General features: G+C 36.4%; 1 protein-coding gene across 6 annotated transcripts in view; it reads right to left on the reverse strand.

The window, feature by feature from the left end:
• Positions 1-3,469: 3,469 nt before the first annotated feature.
• SBF2 (SET binding factor 2) overlaps positions 3,470-18,277 on the reverse strand; it is a 234,905-nt gene continuing 220,097 nt past the window's right edge. For 5 of the 6 annotated variants that reach the window (XM_033062209.2, XM_033062207.2, XM_033062210.2 and 2 more), the window contains 8 exons: positions 15,536-15,662; positions 14,588-14,715; positions 13,842-14,075; positions 9,666-9,770; positions 8,439-8,632; positions 7,837-7,924; positions 6,299-6,430; positions 3,470-6,035 (listed from right to left, as the gene is read on the reverse strand). In XM_033062209.2, coding sequence (XP_032918100.1) covers positions 5,937-6,035; positions 6,299-6,430; positions 7,837-7,924; positions 8,439-8,632; positions 9,666-9,770; positions 13,842-14,075; positions 14,588-14,715; positions 15,536-15,662 — 1,107 coding nt within the window. In that variant the 3' untranslated portion in view covers positions 3,470-5,936. Of the gene's footprint in view, positions 6,036-6,298; positions 6,431-7,836; positions 7,925-8,438; positions 8,633-9,665; positions 9,771-13,841; positions 14,076-14,587; positions 14,716-15,535; positions 15,663-18,277 lie in introns of those variants that run through there. The other variant, XM_033062211.1, reaches the window with a different exon arrangement.

Consider the following 18,277-nt stretch of genomic DNA (forward strand, 5'->3'; position numbering starts at 1 on the left):
TAATCTTATAATCATGGCTTGGTGAGAAGAGTTTTATCTAAAATCCTTGCTTCTAGTACACTCCAGTGAGAGCACTGATAGAGTCACTTGTAATTTTGAGTGTCACTGGAGGCCTCACCACACTCTCATGTAACTCAAACTGATAATGGAAATTAACAGCAATCCCAATATCAATTGAAGCAACTCTGTTTGGGTTGCATGTACATATTTTTCAAATAAAGTTAACAGTTTTCTTGAGATACTATCATGAAATAAGGAAAGCTGTCCTTATCTCAAGTATTCTACGAATTTAATGTAAAAGAATTAAATATGCTTTGTGAAATGCCCACTGTGAAATGGGGAGCAGGTCTGAGAAAAGATAAAGTGGGAAATTGCACAGAACTGTTTCCAGGAAATACCTGAACACCAAAAGGCAACAGGCATGCAGTGACCTAGGCCAGGGGAGAAATATTTTTCAATTGAGGCTTTACAGACAACAGCTAAAATAATCTAGCGGTAGTCCATAACAAGTTGCTAGGGTATGCATGACCTTATTAACATCAACATTTAGTTTTGATAGCAAAAACAGAAAATCAGCTTGCATGACAAAAACCTGTGTGCAGCAGTCTTTGAACTAAAACACATTCAGCATCACAGGAAATATCTGTGTTTGGGTTTTGTTCCTAGGCTGAGAAACTTGTCCCACCTGCCACAGCTGGGTGGTTTTAATGACTGAAGCAATAACTGATCAAACCAGCTTATCTGAAAAACTATTTTCTCACCAGAAATTTGTGTCACTGGAGAAACAAAGTCCCAAAGGCCTATGCATGAAGAGAGGCATGCAAAATGTGTGTTTCTGGCTGAAGGCAGATGTCTGATTGCTGCAGCAGTGATCCTTGCTGAGGCTGCCACAAGAGCCCCAGCCTGCCCTGACACTGCCACCACACATCCCACACCCATGCTCAGTGACACCATCCACATATCAGAGCCAGCTCCCAAATCTATTCCTGGCTCTGCTTCATTAGCACTTGATGGGATATCTTCCAGCTTTTCATACTCATAACAGATAAAGGCTTACTGCAAGCTTTCCTTTCAGCCAGGGGCCTGCAGTGGAAGAAACCAAGTTAATTTTGACTTAAGTTTTGACTTAAAGAAAACTAGTTAAGAAAAACTAGTTAAGTACAAAATGCACAAGAAATTTTTGAACTTAATTTTGCTTTGAAGCAAATACATGATTTACCCTAAATCAGGAAGCACTGAAAATGAGAGCTCTTTGAAAATTAAAAAAAAGTATAAAAAGAATCTTGCAGGCATCCTGGAAGAACAGGCTGCCCAATTTCATCAAAAATCAATGGCAATTGCAGTACCAACTCTTCAACAGTATTTTCTTTAAAGTTTTAATTCTAAATCATTTGACTGCATGAAACACTACAAAGATTTGAATGTTTTATACTAAATAGTGGAAATATTTTTCAATTAACTTAGTGCAAGCATTTCAACTACTGCATTAAAACATTTACCATGAGGGATAATGTGCACACAGCAGAAGTAAAATAGAGTTTTAACTACTGTGAAGACACAAAATAAATGCAATATAAGCAAAGCCTGTGCATGCAATTAATTAAACTTGCGAGTGCCCTACCTCCACTATTGCTCACTTTCTTGAGCTTCTCTCATAATTACACACAATTTTATGATATTATCAGTTTGAACTTACTGGAGGTCTTGATGTGAACAGAGACGTTGCACCTTGTATAAATCTTGGACAATTAACAGAACTCAGATGGACACTACCAAGTTTTGGAGCTCCTGTTTGGTGACAGGAGTGAATTACAAGAATTCTGAGTTGAACAGTGAGAGGAATTCATTAAACAACAAATTATCCATTGATATTTGCTCAATACACAATGATAAACAAGGCATCAATAAATAAAATAAAGACTATGCCTCAGGTTTTTCAAGGTGAGATTAGGGGCAAGAAGGAGCACAATTTAATACCTGAAAGTACTTCTACCTTTGTATGTCCTTCCAGGATAGCACTGTGCTCCTTTTGGCCTATTTATACCTCCTACTATTGCCTGTTTTTCACATCAAAGTGTCAACTCTCTGTGAATCTCCTAGAAGACATTTAAACACAACATCTTCACCAAAGAGTAAACAGTGGAAAAACTGAAAATGTGCCAAAATGAAGCAACATTTCCTATTTATAAGGGTGCAGGTTCTGACTTTTAAGCAAAATCTGAAGAGAAGGGAAGAATCTTGAACTACACGATGCAAGCTGAACCCGGACACAACCTAATTTCCCACTGGATGTTGACTGGTAAGTGAAAAGAGGGAACAACAGTGACCTTGCAGCATCCTTATTGACAGTCAATTAATGAAAAACTGGATGAGAAAAAACCCCAAGATGAAAATTTCCTAACTGAGAATGTCATGCTACCACTGCCCTTGGCTTGCACAGTAGCCAAAATTGAGGAAGAATCTGATCAAATACAGACAACCCCCCAGAAAATAGGTACAACATGATCCTCAGCGTGAACTTCAGCATAACTGGGGAATGGGCAGATTAATTCCAGTTTTCTGACTCTCCAAAGCAACCACAGGATAATCATGAACAGACAAAATATTTGGATGATCACAAATATGAAAAATGAGAAATGTGGTGCAGCCACTTCGATGTACTCCAACAATATTACAGGATGGAAAGGCAAAATGACAGTGTTTGGACAAGATCACCACATTTTTGTTATGTCTGAAATTCACAAAATATCAGATACAAATAATGTGTGTGGGATGTGACACAAAATTTTGAACATTTGTTCTTGGGTCTGTTAGCTGTTTGTGTACCATTACATAACTAGTGACCCACATGTGTGGCATGCTAAGTATTTTATTTTTTTAGTGTAGTAATTCTAAGGCTCCATGAAAAGAAAGGGTTTTTATAGAAAACACTTGTTAGATAGGAAAGAGAAATCACTGATATAATAGCCCAGTAACAACTCTTCAAAGCCTGAACTTGCTTCATTCCTCCACCTACGCCGTGGATGTTTTGTTACTGAACAGAGAAGGGCAAACAATCCTCTCCCGTTATGTAAGACCTGCAATGTTGCAATGCTTTTCTGCAGCAGGAATGCTCTGATACACACTGTGGGAATAGTGATGTGACACAGCAGAGGGAGCACACCTGCTCATCCCCAAATCCTAAGTGGATTTTTCCAGAATATTTTCATGGAATATGACGCTGAATTCCTCTGTACACAGCATTTTTGCCAAACAAATTCTTGGTTCCCAAATCTCTGCTGCTGCTGCTACAACTCAAAACCTACAGCTTAAGCTATGCTGACGTGCCCACCTTTTCTCCAAGTCTCTGTTGGAATGCTCCCCTTGTAGAGGAGGGACCTTCAGGGACACTGCAAACTTTGTGCGTTGGTACCGAGAGCCTTCCTGCGCCATGCCCTTGTACACTCCTCACAGACACCACAAACACGTCTGTCATTTCAGCTTTTATTTGGGTATTTTTAAGTTAAGTTGCTCAAGTCCATTCTCCATCAATACAGACACTAAAAAACTGAGATCAACATTTAAGGCAACATTAGCATCCATGCCAAGCTCAATATGCAAACCACGTCCTCCAAGCACCACAGCATCCCAGAGCTGCCACAGGTCCCCACCCCTGCCACACATTCCCTTTCCCTTTGGACTCTGCTGTCCCACACCACATCAGAATTCCACTTAGATGCACAGGCTCAAGTAAGACCTTGTCATTTCTTTTACAGTTTCTTTTTTAGGAACTAGATCCTTTTTGCATAAGGTGATATGAGTGAGACACATCTCAGGGTGAAAGTATGTTGTCTTATGTTGGCGATACCATACAGAATCTTTTTTTAAAAAATATATTTAACATCATTATTCAATGACTCTAGTATGAACATGACATGTATTTAAGCCTTTTGGTAAAGGCTACATGTTGAGACTCGTTAGAATGATAATTTTGCTTTAAATTCTGATTTCTTTAGTGTTACTGTTGACAAGTGTTTGAGTTAGGGATGCCCAAGTGCAACTTTTAGGTAAGAATATTTACAAGTATACAAAAGACCACATAGTTTTGAATACACCCACTATTGTTAATACAGAGTAAATAAGGATTTGTCTTGTGCCCGTGGAATATTTCAACAGGTGGGTCTTGCTTTTTTCTCTTTTACAGTAAAAGGAAAGTTGTTGCTTTTCCTTGTGTATTTATTACAGGATGGTTAGCATACATATATCACATAACATACAAGCGTTAAAATGAACCAGTTACAAAATAAGCAGTGGTATGTATATCTTCATATAACCTAAGAACAGGATCAGTATTTTACAAAGTACATATAAAAGTACTTCATATACAAAGAAAAATACAAATGTGCAAACACCATTGTCACAGGTGGAAATTTGTCAATTGAAAAATGCTAGAAAAATCCTTCATATTTTTGTTTTGAAATTGCAAATGCATTAAAAACAGCTGCACTTCCTATTGTGTGTGGTGAGAAATCTATGTTCCTTTCTGACAAAATACATTAGTTATAAAAAAACCCACAAAGTTTAATAACTGAAAAACCTTGTAAGTATAGTCAGTTTGGTTAGGCTGACATTAAATTACAAGCAGAACGTCTGGAAAAATGAGAAAATAGTGGATCATATATACAGACCTTTTGTAATATTAGTGTGCTATTTAACATATTAACATTTCAAAGTAAAAACAATGGCTTAATTACCTACATATTCTACTCAAAGTCCTCATTATTGGCAGACTGTAAAATTTCAACTAATTTGGGGCTATTAAAAATGTTTTGCCAGAATTTTAAGCAGAACAAACACAAGTTCATCAAAAGTAAAAATCTATAAACAGTCTTCCAATTAATGTGCAAAAAAATGTTTAAAAAGTATCAAATCACGACACCTCAAACTCGATTATGTACATATCTAATATCTGTAAATGCTGTTAACTAGCTAGTTTTGTTTTGTTCTGCTACAAATAACTTACCTCTGTCCTGCAAAATGTCTGCATTGTAAAGATTTCAGTGCAAGTGCTTGCTTCATTGTTTAGTGCATTATCATGTTCGTTATTTTTTATTTTACAGTGAGCAGAACAGCATATAAATTAACACATACAACTCACACACAAGGGATCCTTCACCTACTGAATTCCTAGTTTGGTGTTTTCCATCACTCCAGGGTAGTGTCAGCCACTTTTCTTTCCTTTATCCCACTGGAATTGCAAACAGAATCTAAAATAAAAGTGCTAGCTATGGTCTTCAGGTAATCCCTAGATTTTGAAATTCCATAACAACATTGCAGAAGCACTCAGCAGAGCACGAGATTAGAGAATGACCTGCACACGGAGAAGACACTTGGAAGTCTGGCATCAGGTAATTTCACTTTTTTGGTCTTTGAAAATACTGACTATCTATAAACATTGGCAACCTCGTGTGTATGGACTCACAAGCTCCATTTGTTTGCTTGTTTTTAGGAATTGTAGATGTGTTCCCTCTTACCCATGACTAGCTTGGAAATAAGAACATTCTGCTTAAAAATCTAAATGAAATGGAAGTACACTTCCTGTTGAAGGGAAAATTTCTACACTTTCCTTTGGACAGGTTTCCTAACAGAATAGCTCTGAAATGAGAAAACCTGGATCAGATGCTAGTGCAAATACAGCCCACTTTTATAGCTAGGAACTGTACTGAAGAAAGAGGAAATTCAGGATAAATGGATGATTATTTTCCCAAGTACTCCCTGCAGAAAAAAAAAATAGCAGTTACAGTGGTTATAATTATTAAACAGAAAAGAACTTGTTATGAACTTTTATGGCTGAAATGTAAAGAAGGCGGTTGTGTGTCAGTAACATTCCAGAACTCAGTTTCTTCCAGGATGAGGTGCTTTAAATGGGATTTTATTATGGAACATTTTTCTCCTTTCTATGCATCTGAAATGCAGCTCTGGATCCTGTCCATCCACTGCTGAGCACTCTGTGCATCTTGGGCACAAAAGTTATACACACGTTTGTTCGTCTTCAGCTGCAAAGTAAAAACAAGGACACAAAGATGTCAGCCCATTGAAAAGAAAACCTGCAAACTTTAAACTGCAATACTCAATGTGTTAATTGGGTCTGAATGTAACATTTCTGCACTATTGCTGTTGAGAGTGATGCCAGCTACATAAAGTTTTTTTTGTCTTGAGATGGCACAACAGGTCCTTCCTAGCTCATGCAGGACTGGAAGTAAAACATCAAGGGAAGGAAGTTTCACATAAAGATCAAGTGAAGACCAGATATACTTACATCAAAAAATGCCTTTTCACTGGCATGTTTTGGAGCTCCAATTGATGGAGAAGCAGGAATCACAGTTTCCACTTCTGCAAGGTCTATGTGTCCCTTACAGCTCGTATCCTCACCAGAGTCATAGTATCGCAGCTGGAACACAAGAGAAAAAAAAATAAATCCAGACATGCTTTTAGATGGACCTTCCAGATTAATTCCCTTTCCCTGGATACAGCCTGGGGGGCACTGACTGCTAAGGGTGGGAGGCACAGAGATTACCAGGAGCTGAGGAGGTGGGGGAAGAGTATTTTGTCCCCAGAGCCCCAGAGCAGAGAAGCAAATAGTCATGGATTGTTCTGGGCTGAGGACATGTGAGGCAGGAAAGTAAAACCATTTCTTCCCTGGTCATTACACAAAACTAACACAAAAGCTTTACTTCACCAAGGCCTTGCCAGAACACCTACTCTCTGTATTTCAAGAATTTAAAGCGATCAGCAAAAATTTAAGTGCAATTTTAGGTAATTATAAACCACACAGAAAGCTCACATTTTCCTATACCACACATAGAGGTTGAATGAAGTCTGTGCTTTTTTTTTTCTCCTTACAAAGATACTTTGATATGAATATTAATCACTCTGTAAACTGAGTTTCAACGTGTAAACAAGTTCCAAAAAAAGGCCCCATAACAAAACCCCAACAAATTCCCATAAACCAATGTAAAACAGCAACACAAACTTTCACAGCAAAGGTCCAACAACAGAATTCCACCTAGGACTGACCTGTGTTTCTCCTGCATCTATCATACTCAGAAGGGTATTTGGTTATACAAAAATTAAAAAGCATCTTTTTCTCCTGCAAAACGAACCTTTTCTTCTCTATATAAGATATATAGGATATATTAGAAGAATTATAAGTAGCATATTTGTTGGCATTTACCACACTGCTGATTGAGTACTTCGAGTTCATTTCAAGAGATGCCTGTCTTTATCTATATTACATATTTTTAAGTGTATTGACTACAATAAATTATTGTTTTTTTTAAACAAAATCATACATGTGTCTGAGAAGTTATAACCCCACTGTGTGGAATATTTGGCTCAGAATATTTTACTGCCTGACGACCCAACATTATTTGAAGTACACAAGACCATAAATTTCTACTGCAGAATTCTGGCATACATTGCAAATTGGATAAAAAGTTTAGACCAACAGATGTCTAATTTTGGTACTTCTTTTTGTACAATGATTAGGTAGAAAACTTATGAATAATTTTGTTACTGAATTGTATATTTATCCTATATATTTTTAAAATACTCTAATATTTTTATAAAATACTCCTTAAAAAATAAAAGGCGAAATACTAAAACCCCTTTGTCCACTCAGAATTCTGTATCAGCTACAAGATACACAAGACAAAAACAGACAGGTCTAGAATGATGTAGCAGATATCACATCTGAAAATCATCATTACTAATATTGTTTGTGAGACCAATACAAACCAGGCAATAAAAAAGAAGCAATATAATAATAAAAATGTCCATTATCTGCAAGGGTTTTACCTGGTGTTTTGTCACATCCAGCACAAACCAGCGAGGTTTCCAACCTTTTAGCAAAGCTCCTCTTTTGTACAGCGTACCTTCAAAAGATCTGAGAGGGACACAAAACACAGGGGCATGTGATTCCATTACCCAAAATACATATTAAAAATACTAAATAATACATATTGAACACTTACTACATACATATGGATACTACCCCAAAATAATACATATTAGAAATACTAAATAATACATATTAAACACTTACTATGTACAAATGAAACACTTATTTAGCTGCAGGAAAATTAGTAGGATTTAAACCAATAGTTTAGCTATTGGTAGCTGTGATAAATAGATAAAACACCCTTTCAGTGCTTTGGGTGCATTAAATCTACTACTGCATTTACAATTTGTTTGGGCTCTAATGAAAGGAAGGGTGAAGGATGCAGGTAGGAGATAGAGGCTCACCCACTGAGACAACTAAATGCGATCAGATCCAAAAAGAAGGAATAAGGTAGCCACAAAATGTTCTGTGCACATGAAAGTTTCATTTCTTCCTAAGGCAGAGACTTTTACCAACCCAATAAAAATATTACTAAATGCAGCCTGGTTCTTCAGTTTACCTATTTTCATCATTCTTTGATGTGAAATGATTGTACAGCGTCGTTGTTCTTCTGTCTATTCCATTAGAGGGGGAGATGCTGGAGCTCTGCTCCTCTCCCAGCCCACTGTCAGGTATTTCCAGCAAAGACCTCTTTTGATAGGAATGTAGATTAGGTGACATCATCCCTGAGGAGCCAGAGGGATGTCTCCGGAGCTGAAAAAGAGGGAAACAGAAGGAAAAGGGTCTGTGTGCTGCACTGATAATAAATACATGGTACAACATGTAAGTTGGGAACTACTGTGAGGCCAAAAAAAAATCTTCCTAATACAAGTCAGTGGTGCCTCAGAGAAGAAGCCAGAGGGATGGCAATTCCTTGCATTTCTTAGGCAGAAGGGTTCACAGTATTTCAGGGAAGCTTCATATATTCCAGTGACAGAATATTGAACAGTGTTTGCCTTGCTTTCTCAGAAGCATCTAAAACTAAACAGACATTTGGATGCAATAAATATCTCTGATTTCAAAGGGAAGGAAAGGGGAAAAGGAAAAACTATGGCTTTCAAAAGCTACTTTATAGATCCATGTCATTTTGGTAGACTCTCAATAACCTGGAACAAGAGGGATCCTGAATTTGGTCCTAATCTAAATGACAACACTCTACAGAGTCTTGAACTGGTAACTCACTGTGCAAAGCTCAGAGCCAAGCTCCCAAAAAGCAGTATCTAGCATTATTCCTGGTGCACACAGAGAGCAAAGAGGCAGCCCCTGACTTAGAAAGTATCTGTATTGTCAGCTTTTCTTGTTACTATGGTCAGGAATTGGAAACACAAGCAGGAATATTTCTTATCTCTACTTAGAAACTGTAATTCCATTGAGCCATGGCCATGGAAATATCTTTACTTATCTCTGAGAATCTGTGATATCCTTGTGTCTACTTTCAGGAACTGAGCTTTTTCAGTACTTCAAGAATCTTGTAAATATATAAAATCTCACATTTGTGCACTAGTGAAAGGCTCATTTTATCTGTATGCCTTAAACTACTCTGGAAAGGCAATTAGATAAACAGCACAAGTGAAAATATATTTTTCAACAAGAAAAAATAAAAAGCCAATATCATGGGTTAGAACAACATCTTCAGTTTTTCAAAAGCAGTATGTTACTCCAAGAAATACAGTGCTTTTGTCAGTGCCTCAGGTAGCCTATAGAGCAGGAATGGAGTTTTCTATTGGGCAAGCTCTTTTCTACTTACATTGTCTTGTCTGGTGTCATCCTTGAGATTGACTTTGACCCTTTCCCACAACAGCTGCCACCTCTCTGGGCTCTGATTTAATTTACTTTCCAACCTTTCGATTTCCTGAAACAAGGAGCAAGATTTTCCTTAAGAATAAACACTTCTAACTGACCACTCCCTGGCAATCATTTTTACACAACCATTCCCTAGTCAATGTTTTCACCCAGTGATGTTTAAAACCCTCCTATAAACTGAGATCCATCAGGAGTCAAAGACAGCATCACCACACTGTTCTTCCTGCATGGTCCAGGCTGGAAGAGCCACCAGGCTTTCAATCCCCCCCAGTTCTCCTGAACACACAAAATTCAACACCCACTGCCATAACAGAAACACAACACTGATAAGGCCAGGCTGTATTTTATGAAAATATTTACAAAGAACAAATTCTGTGCCGCGACACCAACGCTGGACATTGCCAATATTAACATTTATCCTGGTTTATAAAATGTGACACAAAGCTGTAATAAAAGAAGGAAATGAAACAGAAAGATTTATTCAATTTGGATGCCAAACTGTAACAACATGTTCTTGTTGTGGAACTTGGGAATATGACCTATGTTGATAACCTCCAGTTAGGGTTATTTCCTGCTAATAAGACAGTGCAAAGTTAAGTAAAAAGAGGCAATTTTATGAGTTTATGTTTACTTGTGAACACTCATTGATACATTTGTGAAGACTTTGAAGCGTGGTCCATATTCCTTCCTTTCTCCATTTTTACTTTCAATAACTATATTGTTAAGAAAATCTTCTTATTAATTAAATAAGAACCTCAATTTTTCAAATTCAATTAAGAATTCATGATGAAATAAAAAAATTGCCACAGGACATAGGCTTCTCATGCTATATAACACCTAAGACATTTATTTTCAAAGTAGAGAAAGTAAGTCTCTACTTACTTCTACCCTACCTAATAATTACTGTAGATTTCATAATACTGTCCCATTCCTATTGGTGTTTTGATTGAAAATTTTTTCAGGAAATTGCTATTAATAAAAGACATAAAATTATATATTATTAAAGTAAGAAAACATTTTGATAATTAACTTCTGAACTAAATTTTGCACACACAGGTGAAAAGAAAAAGCCACCATTTGACAACGTAACAGGAACAAAATATTTCTACAAACTTTTCCTTGCTGAAGGTAAACTAGAAAACTCCAAAGTGAAACTGAATATAAGAAAGGTGGCTTAACAGCAAGAATCACATGAGAAACTTTAAATATTGAAGGTAGCTGAAAGTCACACATGCTGTCTTTCTGCTAAGAAATAAATCCAGAATACTTTTGTTTGGAGTATCTTCAGGTAGATGAAAAAATCAGGAATGATGAACAGATGCCAGACTAGAGCTTTCACTGGATTGCTTGTTTGTCTTTGAAAGTGCTGAATGGAAAACACTTCTGGAGACATAAAACTGAATCAATTTACCACACACTTTTTAAAGTAAAATCCTTTCCAAATTGCTGCAAAAGGATATAAGCTCTTTATTGCTCTAAGTCAGTCAGTTCAATCTGATCATTCTCTCTCTGCCCTAGTCTTGACTTCTGAGTACAAGTCCTCTCTGCAGAATCTGGAAGTAACTGAGACTTGTTACTTAGCAACTGGGTCACATTCCTTCTTTTTTGGCTCCATAGTGAGTAGTGCTTCCAGAACTTAAAATGAAAAACTTTCATGAAAAACTTTCAACAATCTCCTGTATATAACTTGAAAAGTTAGGACTAAATTCTCCTTTAATAGACTCCATGTAAAAAAAACATACATGGCAATAAATCACTAAGATTTACTCTTGCCTCTTCAGTTTTAAATTTTACAGAAAGCAGCAGATTTTTTTTTCCTTTCCATATGTGGAATGGACTCTGAGTAGATGCATTTCCTTGAAAAAAAAAAAAAAAATCTTTACATTTATCTCTCTGGTTCATCTCCTGTTGTCCAAGCTTACAGGAACAGAAATATATATAAATAAAAGAAAGGTTATAACAAATTAAATTATGAGCAAATCCATTTCCTGCAATTAATAACAAGCAATAAGCTTTACTGTGCCTTCCAGAAGATCTGCTAAATAACCTGCTTTGGAATATCTGAATGGCACAGACAGGAGTTACACAGCTGCAGCAGCTCCAGAACTCTGAAGACTGATCAGCTCCTTTGCATCCACAGTGTGTCTGTGAATGCACACAGGTTTATTTCTCACAGTTCTTACAAGTACCAGAATCTGATGCTCTTAAAAGAAGAGCATCACATTCTACCATGAAAATTTTCAATTAAGGCACACAGTAGCTTCTCTGTTTCAGCTTTACATCCTGAAGTGCACTATCTGCCTTTCAATTGAACAAACAAATTTGGGCTTATCATTATAAACTAAGCGAGAACCAACCTTCCCCAGTAATTTATGATGCTAAATATGGTCTCAGTTGAAACATTTTTTGGATACCAACACATTCTCAGTGGATTTATGATTAAAGAGAGGTCTTTCTCCTACATCAGCAATAGCCCTAAATTAACAACTTGTTTTAAAAGAACGTTCACTTTGCTTTTTAAACTTAGAAGAATATTTTTGTAACCTTTATACAACCTCTCCAAAGTTTTCCAAATGTTCTCTCCATTGCTATCTTTTATTACTATAATCTAATTCACAAATAACATCTAAACTCTATAAAACCTGACCCACATATCTTTAGCCTATAATATGGCTAATTTCCCTGTTATATGGCAGTTTCTCACAGTTGTGGATATGAATATTCTGGCATCTACCCCGGGAAGAAATGCAGGAGATCATTGTTGTTCTCCTGATGTGCTTCTGGCCTCTGGTTAGCTGACACAAAAACTCCCTGTGCTTTGCTGAAGAGCTCTCTTTACTTTGCTCTGCCTTGGCTTCTGGGAAATTAGAAGCTGTGAGAAGTTCTGACTGTCCTATTTTGAGTCAAGGATGGTTGTACATGAGAGTATCTTTATTTATCTTTTTTTTAATTGGGCATTGTTCCTGTGTTTGATCAAATGGGATTGGCAGAGGCAGACCAAATGGAATTTGAGGAATGTGTCAGAATGAAGCTAACTCCCTAAAATCTTCCAGGACTTGCATCCATTCAGAAGCTTCCTGCATTAAGGCTTGCTAAAAATCATCTTTGATTCAGGAGAATTGGGAGCCTACAGCATATCCTGATTTTCCTAGCATTGCAATAGTGGGGTCCATAATCCCAGCTTTAATGTAAGGTAAAGTCTGTAAGAGTTTTCAAAATAAAACACTGCACACAGGGATGTGGATCTGGATATACAAGTGGCTCAAAACAATGAAGTGAAGAATGCCCATGCCATTTTCCTGCACTATCAGTTATGATGATAACCAAATGTTAGGCTGTTAATTAATCAACAAGCATCTTCATCTTTAGGAGAAGACAGATGTTAAATCACCCTAAATAACTACAACAATGATGATAATGGGACCATTTTTCATCTTCTAGTGAAGAAAGGACAAAACCTAAGAAGCCCAAGTGAGCCCAAACAAGAAAAAGCCAAAATCAAGCATCTATTTCAAGTACCAAAATATTTTGAAGAATCTAAATTTATCAGTTTGGTTCTAGTAAACATGAATAAACTAAGAGCAATCATGGTAAGCTTTTTTGAGAAATGTGGGCCAAGATGTTCAATTTATGTTTATCTGCTGCCCAATTGTTAAAATCAACAAGTGTCAGATTCTATTTTCTGATCTGTCCAAGAATCTGGATGATTTTTTTACCACACACCTACTTTAAAATGAGGAGAGGTCAAGAAAGCAAGATTTGCCCAAATGAAAATAGCTGTTCCTGCTTTTCCTACAAAAAGCAACCAAACATTTTATTTATTCTTTAAAACAGACAGTGAAGAAATGAATCCATGAGTAGTTACTGACTACAATTAAAACACACTCCCAGGGAAGTGTGCATTCAGAACAACATCAACTTTGCAGGAAGTCTGACTGATTCCCAGAGCCACCATCACATTTCCAGATCAACCAGTCAGTCTTACTAAAGCCCTTTTTTTGACATCTATCATGATCCTTTTAATCACAGTACATCTGTGAGGCAATAACTTCTATAAAAAGCAAATATGAATTTCATGAGCATAAGAGAACTTACTGTTCTGTGCAACACAAGTACTCACATTTAATAGGCTGGTGATGGCATCAGGTTGTATTTTTTTTACATCATCATAACATGGCCACACTATTTTCCTCTTAGTCTGAGAGGCTGAACCATCTGTTTGGTCATTTTCTTCTGAAACATTGCATTTTGGAGGTACCATGGTCCAGTCATAGGAAGGACCTGTAGCCAAAATCTCTTCTACATAATAATCCCACTTTTTAAGGCTGGACATATTTACATTTGGCTTCAGTGCCTATTTGAAACAAAGTGTTATTATAATGACATGAAGGAAGCCTTTGAATTTAAGATTTACAACATAATACCTTTATTTTCCACATTAATTGAATTGTACAATGGTGAGTGTACTGTGAATTTTCTAAAATTGTTCAAGACACAACCCAGTCTAGGGGACAGACATTATCATATAAGAAAGATGTAGAAAATGTGATTGAATCAGATTGCTATGAAATGTGTCCCACTATGACTCTAAACTCAGCTCCCCTTTAAAAACAATTTTAATAATCATTCATATAGTTTAATGAAATCAAACAGGGAACCTCACATAGTTCACCAGGATGCATGAATACATGTTCCAGAATTTGGCTCTTTAAATTACATTTCCATGACTTTCAAACTGCTCCAATCAATCAGGTAGGGTCAATTTTGTCCAAACACTTAACTCAGTTCAGAACAATTAAGATATCAAAAAGTACTCAAGGAAGCACTCAGAACAACAAACCACCTGTATTTTAAGAAAAATCATACCTCCATTTCAGCAGGGGCATAGAGGTAATTAAAGAAAATAGGGCTCCTTTTGTGCATCTTTTCAATACATTCCCAAATACAAATTCCTTTCTTGGCATGTTTATCTCCTTTATCTTCAAACAATGTCCCTGGGGAAGAGAAGAGCAGCAAAAAGATGGCTTTGTGATAATGCTCAACAAATGTTAAAGCACAGTTTAAAGGAATTTCACAGATTTAAGGTATAGCGAAGTCTACTTTCAAATGCCACTGCAACAGGAAATAAAGATAAATAATAGAAATTAACATTTTTTAAAAATAAAATGGTTGCTCAAGTCTAATCTGCCCCACAGCTACAACAGTTTTTAAGAGAAGCATTAAAATTGATCATATGCCATGAGAAGCAGCCCACAAAGCAGAGAAACTCAGAGCATGCTTTAGTGGACAATTCCCAAGAACAGCCTCAGTCAGGAGGCTCTGATGGGAGCCGAGGCCTTGGAGACACTAAGGCTGCACATGAGAGATGGAGTAAAACAGAAAATATCAAAAGAGAAACACTGAAGACAATGCAAGAGGAAGAAGTGGGAGGTAATCAATGGACAGGCTTTTCTTTCTTGAAACTTTCTGCACTCTCTGATGGACTCACAGAGATTTGTTCCTGTTAAAAGAAGGTATTTAGTAGGGAAAATGGAACTATGTAGAAAAATTGCCAAAATCCCTGAGCCATGGCACTAATTTCTTCTACTTTCTTTTAGGGCCCTCAGAGACACAGCTCAGGAATCACTGAGGCAGAAAATCCTGCATGTTCTTCACCTCCATTTGGCTCTCTAGATCTGAAATGTAATTTATTACATGGTCACCACACAGCCACTGCAGCATCTTAACCCAGGCAAATTTTTGTAGACCAAATATTGAGGAGAAAGATATCATCAACTACAAAAGCAATATGCAATACACAAAGGTAACACATACCATGTTCTAGTCTTTCATAATCTGAATCCAGAAGAAATGTTTTAAATCGATTTGATATGTGATGAAAAGCCAGAAACTTCAGATAATATTGATTGAACTCAAACTCAGTCGGGTATTGGTTATGAATCTAAAAAATAAAATTAAAAAAACAAAAAAAGGAAAAAAGTGGATATTGAGGTATAATACAAATAGGTATGTAGGAAATAATAAAGTGAAATGACAGTAAAACAATTCCCCCATGAATGCTGAAAACAAACTGCAAGTGTCACAAAAATCCTTCTAACATTTTGTCCAGAATATTTTTTGGCTAAATAAATTTATGTATTGTTTATGCTGCAAAAACATTTCAGAGCAGATAGAGTGAACTGTGTAATAAGCAGTATTATACTCTGTACAAACCCCATGATTCTTCCAGGAAATCCAACTGGATATAAATCTTCTATAATTCTTGAGTCACCACATAACTTCCAGGTAAAGATGCCACTTCTGGGTGGGGCTGGAATTCAAACTTGAACCAAAAGGTTTCACATTGGATTTCTTGCCATTGCTCAGAGCCCCACAAGGCAGACAAGTACAGAGACAATGCTGCAAATGCCATTCCATCTATCCCTCCTGAAACAGCCAATTTCTCAAGTACTCACTAGTCTACACATATTTCTTCCTTTTCAAAATATGACCCAAAATATTAGAGTATGAAAAAGACCCCACACTGAGGAGGTTTCTTGCCATTATTCTTTTAAAACAGAAAAACTCTGTAATTCCTTAAATTGTTACCCTCATTAGGCTGTGGGTCTGTCTAATTCAGAGAATGTCTCCTACATGAGTCAGGAGCTGATATTTATTTAAGAAAAGCTAGACAAAATTATCAGAGTACAGCACTGTGAAATGGCTGGTTCTTCACAGCTGCTTCTCTTTAACATTATCATAAAGAGCCTGGTGTAAGATTTTAAGTATGAAGTTTAATATTCATGGCAAAAAATTTAGCATTGGTTACTGATATTTATACTTGATATCCACATAAAATGAAAGATTCTAAGTATCTTGATGAGGTATTGCATGGAGAAATTTTAAAATTTACTCTTCAAATAAGTTTATGACTCACCATCTTTATTTTCAGAATAAACACATTAGTTAACAGAAAATTCCTAATTGCAATGGAAATAAGTACAGCTGGCAATTGAAAAGAGAAACTGCTGATTGAACTCCACATTTGAAATAAGTCCCTCTGTGCTTTGTCCAGCTCCACACCAAACCTGTAATATACCTTTGGTTCTGCAATCTTCCCCTGCCTTGTCTTTTGCATTCCCACCACTCATTTTCCTGTTCCATATTTTCTCTCTATCTCTTATCAGTTTTTCTCTTAACTTGTCAATCACTCAATGGGTTTTTTTCCCAGTACTGATGGGAATTGTTATTAAGATTACTTGAAGCTCCTTACATTTAGATTTCCACACAGACCAACCAAATAAAGGGGGAAAAAAGTGTTCAGCAAGGAGAGGTTTTCTACTGAAGAAAAAAACAGTGACAGGGAAATCCCTGGAAAGGACTTATAAACACCCCCATCGCATTTCAGAGAATTTGTTGTTATTATATCTCAGTGTTATCTTGGGGCTGGGCATTTAAAGTGCTAAAATACTTTTAAGACAAGTCAGTTCAATATACCCACTCTTATTTTTCCCCGATACAAATCATACATTTCTGCACTGATCTGTAAGAGTAAAGCTAAGCATTTTTTTTCTATAATAAATTCAGGACTTCAATTTTATACAGAAATTAAATATTTAGTTCTATTTATTAAAAAAAAGAGAATTTTTTCCGTATCTTCTTTAGTACATAATTTCTCCTTGTGATAGAAGGTTTTTTTAGTATACTGTAAGAAGGAAAAGCAACATTCTGCTATTTGACATGAAATATATACAGGGTCTTAACTTCTACTTATGGTCCAACAATTATTTTAATACATGTAAGAGTTACAAGAACAAGCTGCTGATAAAATCCTGTCATGGATCTAAATGTTGTGGGTGATTCCCCTTCTGAGATTTCTGGATGCAGAAATATTGTAATAAGTCATTACAATATAATTTGCTTTTAAAGAGAAAACAACTACAAAACATTTCTCTGGTAGATAAACAGTGTAGTAATTGTTGTTGTCTTAATCTCCATAATATATGAACATTTAAAACCTGATTAAACCTGTATGTGTCTCTAATATTATGATTAGAGAAACTCAGCATTTTGGAGTTTTAAAATTATTATGTTCCCACTGAAGTATCTCCTAAATGTATTTAATTATCTTACAGCTCTATCAGCCTGCCTTAGTTTTTTAATACATTTTAGGCTTTTAATCCCATTAAAATGAATGGAATTTAATTCCATTACAAATGATCAATTTTTACTTAGCATGCATGAGGAGTACAGCACTCCAGGGGTCCTGGGCTGGCCATGGCTATCAGGTTACTCCTGCAAACCCTGCAATATCTGAGCACATCTCCCATGGGAGCAGCACTCACCTCTCACACAGGGCACTGTGACCAGAGCTCCTCACTGAGCTTAAAAGATGTCAGCTCTAGAAAATCATCCTGTTCTAATTATATTGAATAAATTACCAAATAGATTCAGAAGAAAAATAAGAAAAGCTTCCTCACTGACATCACTTGCATAAACTCAGTCTCCTTAGAAGCAGGGAAAGTATCTGCCAGATGCTGCTATTGTGAAAGACTGATTTTGCATTAATAATTCAGC

Source organism: Catharus ustulatus, chromosome 6 (assembly GCF_009819885.2).
Source record: "Catharus ustulatus isolate bCatUst1 chromosome 6, bCatUst1.pri.v2, whole genome shotgun sequence".
Taxonomy (NCBI): domain Eukaryota; kingdom Metazoa; phylum Chordata; class Aves; order Passeriformes; family Turdidae; genus Catharus; species Catharus ustulatus.